This window comes from Triticum urartu, chromosome 5A (assembly GCF_056163025.1).
Source record: "Triticum urartu cultivar PI428250 chromosome 5A, HENAU_Tu73, whole genome shotgun sequence".
NCBI lineage: Eukaryota > Viridiplantae > Streptophyta > Magnoliopsida > Poales > Poaceae > Triticum > Triticum urartu.
Genome location: NC_141877.1, coordinates 381,587,973 through 381,595,782, shown reverse-complemented (window position 1 = coordinate 381,595,782; position 7,810 = coordinate 381,587,973). Strand labels below are relative to the sequence as shown.

Below are 7,810 nucleotides of genomic sequence, written 5' to 3'. Positions count from 1 at the left end.
GCCCCCATCAGGACCTCCCCGATGACGCCGGCGCCACACGGGCTTTACCCAGCGACCCGCCCTGACAGCAACGACGAAGGGAGTAGATGGGGCCATGGCTAGGGTTTTGGTTGTCTGCCTGGTCCTCTATCTCCACGAAAAGGTGAGCGTCAGTTAGCACTGCTGCTGTATATTACGTACTTCCTCCAAGCTTTTTTGGACGGAGAGAATACTAGTTTGTACTCCCTCTGTTTTTATTTAGTCCGCATATTAGCTTTGGTCAAAGTCAAGCTTTGTAAGTTTTGACTAAGTTTATAAACAAAAATATTAATATATACAATAAAAAATCAATATCACTAGATTCATTATTGAATGTACTTTCACATCATATAGATTTGTTATGGTAAATGTTTATATATTTTTCTATAAAGTTGGTCAAACTTTGCAAAGTTTGACTTCGGTCAAACCTAATATGCAGACTAAATAAAAACAAAGGAAGTACTATTTTGGGTGATCACTGGACTACTGCACTATTTCCATAATACAGCTCTCTACATGCTTAGATTAATTGGTATCTTCAAGATGACAAAAGATGTTCCATGTGTCCCCCCAAATCCCATTTTCCATGACTTTCCTTGGAAGCTGATGCGATAGCTTTGTGTTTCCAACGTCCGAATATATTCTACCCATAATATACAAACGACTAGTCTCTCATTTTTATTTATGGAGTGGCCATCAGTGAGATGCAGCCATTCTAAACAAACTGAGAACAGAAGATTGATGCCTTACATCATATCTTTACTCTCACTTCTTTGGTATACTTGGTTTATGGATATCTAACCCAGCTCCATGATTGAGCAGTCGTTGACCAAAGTTTATATTTGCTATCCCCTATAAATTGTGCTTTCTGCTAACCATCAATCACACACGCAGAAAAACTCTCTGACTAGAGCGCGTTGCATCCGCATCCTCTACTGCGATGGCTTTTGCTTCTTCCTCTACGGAATCCCATGTCCTCCCTCACATAGCAATCTTCCCCTTCATGGCCAGGGGCCACACCATCCCGCTCATCCAGCTTGTCCACCACCTCCGTCGTCGCCGCCTCGCCACCGTCACCTTCTTCACAACCCATGGCAACGCGGCCTTCGTCCGCGAGGGACTGTCCGGGGCCGACGAGACGGCCATCGTCGAGCTCGCGTTCCCCGCCGACGTTTCGGGCATCCCACCGGGCGTGGAGAGCGCCGAGGCGGTCACGTCCATGGCCTCCTTTGTCGCCTTCGCACACGGCGTGTCGCTGCTCCAGCCACAGCTCGAGGCGTCGCTCTCCGCCATGGAACCTCCGGCCAGCCTCCTCATCGCCGACGCGTTCCTGTACTGGACGAACGCGTCGGCGGCCACGCTCGGCGTCCCGAAGGTGTCGTTCTTCGGCATCTCTGCGTTCGCACAGGTCATGCGGGAGCTGCGCATCAGCCACGATCCGTTCCCGGCGCTGCAGCACGCCGACGTCGACGGCGACGGCAATCCGGCGACGTTCGCGGTGCCTGAGTTCCCGCACATCAAGCTCACGTTGGAGGACTTGATGGCGCCCTTCGGCGACCCGTCGTCGGTCGCGCCGATGATGGAGCTGGACGGCAAGCTGGGGAAGGCCATAGAGGAGAGCCATGGCCTGATCGTCAACACCTTCCAAGGCCTAGAGAAACCGTACATGGAGTTCTGGAACAAGCACTACAGGCCCACGGCCTGGGCCATCGGCCCGCTCTGCCTCTCCCAGCCCCCGTCTTCTTTATCGGGCGACGCCGGCCGGCCATCATGGATGGAGTGGCTGGACGAGAAGGCAGCCGCCGGCCGGGCCGTGCTGTACGTGGCGCTCGGGACGCTGGCCGCGATCCCGGAGGTGCAGCTGAAGGAAGTTGCAGACGGGCTGGAGCGGGCCGAGGTAGATTTCATATGGGCCGTGAGGCCCGAGAATATCGATCTTGGTGCAGGGTTCGAGGAGCGTACCAAGGGCAGAGGCTTGGTGGTGAGAGAGTGGGTGGATCAATTGGGGATTTTGCAGCACCAGAGCATGAGAGGGTTTCTGAGTCACTGCGGGTGGAACTCGGTGCTGGAGAGCGTCACGGCTGCTGTGCCGCTGGCAGTTTGGCCTATGCATGCTGATCAACCTTTGAACGCAACATTTGTAGTTGATGAGCTCAAGATAGCGGTTAGGGTCCACACGAGTGATAGAACGATGCGGGGTTTGGCCACGAGCGAGGAAATATCAGAGGTGGTCAGGAAGCTTATGCTCGGGGAGGCCGGAATTGAAGCGGCAAAGAATGTTGCCGGGCTATCGGCGCTAGCTATGGAGTCCGTGTTGGAGGGAGGGTCCTCTTGGAAATCAGTGGAGGAGATGATCGGTGAGTTGTGTGCACCCAACATGCATGCAAATGTTGAGCCAAGCAAGGAGGAGTCTTGAGATGTTTAATTGTCATCGTTTTTTCTTTCCAACAAATAATGTGGTGTTGTGCTCGGTAGCTATACCAAACATTTATGTTGGTCACTGGCATTTGCTTCTCAGGTCTTGGATGAAAATATTTATATTTCAGGATAGTCCCCAAAACAGAATTAAATGGTCCCAAATATTTATATGAAATTGAAAGTTTCCCAAGACCAAACTGGATAGAGAAATAACCAATCTTAGGGCCAGTTCTTTTGACGGTTTAAAAAATAAGCCGCCTCTTCCCCAGCATTTTTCATAAGCTGTCTCCCTCATTCATTGGGGTTTCTGAACTAGTTATGGGATAACTAATATAGAAGCCTTAAATTTTTTTAGAAACGGCTTATTTTTTTAAACTGGGAAGAGATAGCTTATTTTTTAAGCCGCCCAAAACAACTGACGCTCAGTAACTTATATGAGCCGACCAATAGGAAACCTACGCGCGCTATGTACCATTAACACACTATTTAACGCATAAGCGCCAAATAGAATTTGTACATACTCCCTCCGGTCCTTTTTACTCTGCACATTGGTTTTGCCGAAAGTCAAACTTTGTTAAGTTTGACCAAATTTATATTAAAAATTATTAGCATCTATACTATCTAATAAATATAATATGAAAATATATTCCAAGATGAATCTAAAGATATTGATGTTGTTATGTGAATGTTTATAATTTTTTATATAAATTTGATTAAAGTTGAATGAGATTGATTTTGGACAAACCTAATATGCAGAGTAAAAAGGACCGGAGGGAGTACCTCATAATCATTCCCCTTAAGCACCAACGTGGTCGTATAACACACACAGTGGGTGCGCCCAGCTGGACCGCGGCCCGGTGTCTCACCCACGCACTGGCTCATAAACTCGTTTGCCCATCTGCTTGCTCGTCGTTTTCTTCTTTTTCATTTGCCGTTCGTCAACCTTCTCCGAAAATAAACAGATTAGATTTCTTAATTTTGGAAATTTTGGTGGAATTTAAAAAGTTTATGGATTTGAAAAGGAATAATATTTTATAAAAATGATCATAAATTTGAAAAGAACATAAAAGCTAAAAGTTCATTATTTTGAAAAATGATCGTGAATTTTAAGAAATGGATTTGAAAAAAGGGTTCACAAAATATGGAAAATTTTCATGAATTCACAAACATTCACAAAGTTAGAAAAGTTCACGAATGTGAAAAATTGAACGAACAAAAATGAAAAAGTAAAACCAGAGAGAAATAGAGAAAAAATTTAAAAGCCAAAGATAAACATGCTAGCAAACGCAGAGAAAAAATGACCGAAAAACCTCGAAATCACTAATTAAGGAGTACTCATTGCAAAGAATACTCCACTTACCCAGGTTGCGACAAGTGGCGCACATACAGCGCGCCACTTGTCGCAACCTAGGAGTTTTCCCTTTTTTCATAGATCCATTTATTCAAAACGTTTTATCTTTTAAACCGTGCGTCCAAATCTCGAACCGTTTTCACCATTGGATTCCCCGCGTCGAGATCTTCAAAACTAGATCCCATGTTGATAGGTTTTGACGAACTTTTTTTTTACAAAAAAAACCGGACGAAAAAAACCGGGCGAAAAAACCTAACCGGGAGTATGGTTTTTTTTTTCCTTTTCGAAAGAGGCACGCCCGTGCCTCTCGCGAAATCACACCCGTACCTCTCGTGGAAGCAAAACCGTAAATCTCGTGGAAGGAAAAAAACATAAAACATATTTTTTTCCGTTTCCGAGAGGCACGGCAGTGACTCTCGCGAAAGCACAACCATGCCTCTCGCGGAAGCAAAACCGTGACTTTTGCGAAAGAAAAAAAAACAGAAAATACGTATTTTTCCCTTTTTGAGAGGCACGGCCATGACTTTCGCGAAAGCACAACCGTGCCTCTCGCGGAAGCAAAACCGTGACTCTCGTGAAAGAAAAAAAAACAGAAAACGCGTTTTGTTTTCCCTTTCTGAGAGGCACGGCCGTGACTCTCGCGAAAGCACAACCGTGTCTCCCGCGGAAGAAAAACCGTGACTCTCGCGAAAGAAAAAAAATAGAAAACACATTTTTTTTTGTTTCCGAAAGGCACGGCCGTGACTCTCGCGAAAGCAAAACCGTGACTCTCGCGAAAAAAATAGAAAACACATTTTTTTTGTTTCCGAAAAGCACGGCCGTGACTCTCGCTAAAGCACAACCGTGCCTCTCGCGGAAAAAAGCCGTGACTGTCGCGAAAGGAAAAAAATAGAACATGTTTTTTTCGTGCAAAAATTTTTTTCTCGAATTTTTTTGATCGAAAAGCTAAGGAAGATCGGGGAAAAACCAAAACGTCGAAAAAAATCAGAAAAAACCCGTTTAAAAAGCCAAAAACACGTGCAAAAAAAAAATCCAGAGAAAGCGTCCAGTGCACAACACGTGGCGAATAGCTGAGAGCGCGCCAAGTGGCGTTGATCATTGCAAGGCTCTCGAAGGAGCACTCGTTAACTAGTTGCTCCCGAAAAACCTGGCCCGGAGTTCTGAATTTTTCCAAAACCATAATAGGTAGAGGAAAAATCGAGGCCGGAAAGTTATGGGACGGCCAATTGGAAACCTGCACACGAGCGCTGCATACAATTAATAAACTATCTGGCGCATAAGCGCTAAGGTTTTTTTTTTTTGTGAGGGGTGCATAAGCGCTAAGTAGGATTTGCCAATTTCACTAGCCGAGTTGGCGCGCTAAAGCCAACAAAATGATGCATGCATTTTTCTTTCCAAAAAAAGCATGCTACTATTGTGCTAGACAGCGGAAGCAAAACGACAAGTATACACTTGAAAATGGCAGTGAGCAGCCATCCTTCAGTACCTTGGTACCCTAGGCAACGGCCAACAGTCGAATGCTGAATAGCTACAACAAACAACGGGCCAAACGTGTGACCCCCCTCCTCCTATCCACGCACTAACGCAAGAGATGCTATGTGAAGAGGCAACGCAAACATGCAACACCAAAGAGCTGACACAGGAAAAGAGAGAAGAGGTAATACAACATAAAAAAGGGGGAAGAGTGAGCCTAAAAAGAGTGTTGAATCATAGTCAAAACTAATGGACACGTGCACATAGCTGGTAGCCAACATGTCGCCACATAATGTTTTCTTTTCTTCCAACCGAGCATCCCCTTTCCATTTAATTGCTCAAATGAAAATATCAGGATGGAAAATGGGCTATCGCGCTCTGGGCCGAACTTGGCCCCTGTTGGTCCCTCTATTCTATTGAGGGACATGAAGCCGGCCCAATGGTTCAATACTGAGCGGCAACATGTACCGACTCATATTTTAATACTAGATTATATAGGACAAGGAGTGTTTCTCAATTAAAAAAACAAGGAGCATTTACATCACAAATCTTTCAAGATGGAACAAAAGTGTCACTGTTACTCAAAACAAAGATGGAACAATGACACTTTTGGGAGTGTGAGGAAGGAGATAAAGATACTCAAGCTTGAGCTAGAACACCTAAGAGGTGACCCGGGAAGAGTAGGGCCACCACATGCGGAGTTGAAAATCAATGAAAAACTTGTCGAACTATACCACAGGGAGGAGCTGATGTGGAGACGGCGGTCTAGGATCAAGTGGTTGGCAGTCGGGGACAAAAACACACAAAAAATGACCTTAGGGAAAGCATCCGGAGAAAGAAGAATATGATAAAGTAGGATTTTCTTCTAGTATTTTTCATACATTTAAAAAAATCTCCATAAATTTCCAGGTCACTTGGAGCTCAAGAGAATAACTATCTCTGTTGTAGCTCTTTTAGGTCCAGAATTCTAGCTGTCGGCAATCTCCCACTTGTGATATAACTTGCAATTTAAGAGAGAAAAGGCATTAGAATTACATCTAAAAGTCAAACAGAACTCTAGAACAATGAAAATAACAGTGGAAAAATATGACGCAGAATGGACGTATCAACTCCCCCAAGCTTAGACTCCGCTCGCCCTCAAGAGAATACCAAACTCGATAATCATGACCACAGGTTTACACAGAGAGGTGTCGATGAAACAAAATACATACATGGTAGCATCATGATCATTATTATAACATCAACTATCAATCATAAAACTTCTCATGATCAAGTAACCATCCATTCATAAGCCAAAGAATGAACAGTAAAATTTCTTGAAAACTAACAAACTATGTTCTCAGTCATCAAGACAATTGCAATTCATCATATTTCCAGGAAGGGTCTATGTAAGGGCTTTTGGTTTAACAAATTCACATACTCAACTATCATATAATCTTCCATGATTGCTGGCACTCAAATCATATTTTTAGAACAACCCGTTTCAATCATACACAGAAGAAGATGGGGGTTTAGTGTTACACCACCCAACTTATTTATCTCAGGGATAATGTCAACAATAATAACTCATGATTACCTATATTTAACTGGATATATATGCTTGGGTCATTCCCTACCACGTAATGCTTGCCAAGTGGAGAATAATTGAGGTTGGAATAGGAATAAATATTTTTGACTATTGCATGAAAGTAACGAATGAACATTGAAAGATAGGCCCTTCGCAGAGGGAAACAGAGGTTGTCATGCGCTTTTAAGGTGACACGTTCCCTACCGGAACCATGAGGGCATCTTGTGAGAAGCTCTGGTTTGTGAGAATGTTATACCAAAACATGCCCCAAATGGGACAAAAAATTTACCGCAACATATTGGTGCATCACCCTGGGCGTCCGGGTAATTCAACTTTTTGGGTTCGGTTAGTTCGGTTTACGAGTAATACAGTTAGTTCAAAATGGAAACCGAAATTTTGCCTACGGAACAAATACCCCTACCCAAATTACCTGAATTTCGGTTCGGGTAATTCAGGTACCCATAACCCAAAATATCCAGACCAATATACTGCATCAAATTCAGATAGTTTGGAAATTCAGAGTACAACACATACATCAAGTCTGCATACGCATACATCAAGTCTGCTGTTTGCATACACATGCTACATGAATTCTACAATTATAACAGTACAAGTATCAATTTTATCTACAGCTGATAGACCAACAAGTCAATGACTCAACTTGAACACTTGAGCATCTAAACCGAGGCAAAGTGAAACTTGGGGAGTGACAAAGTGAGGGATTCAACACTGATCACTTGTTGTTGCTGTCGTCGACCATGCTCCATGCGTTGAGTTCGGCCCGGCGGGTCGCACGTCTCCTCTGGGATCCAGCAACAACGGCTCCTTCGACGCGTCGCCATAACAACCGACGTTGTGAGCTGCCCTCGTGCGGTGTGCCTCACGCCATCAAGCTGTGTCTAGCATCACGAGCAGGTGCAAGCACCGCCGATCGCTGCCGCTGCTGCTAGGGACTAGGGTGGGGGCGAGAGGGAGGAGGGTCG

The 7,810-nt window shown here is 44.6% G+C and overlaps 1 protein-coding gene across 1 annotated transcript; it reads left to right on the top strand.

Moving 5' to 3' along the window:
* The first annotated feature begins 770 nt into the window (after positions 1-770).
* LOC125556027 (UDP-glycosyltransferase 90A1) lies at positions 771-2,568 on the top strand. Its single transcript, XM_048718827.2, has one exon. It carries the CDS (start codon positions 959-961, stop codon positions 2,432-2,434), a length of 1,476 nt encoding a protein of 491 aa, XP_048574784.1. The 5' UTR covers positions 771-958; the 3' UTR covers positions 2,435-2,568.
* The last annotated feature ends 5,242 nt before the right edge of the window (positions 2,569-7,810 follow it).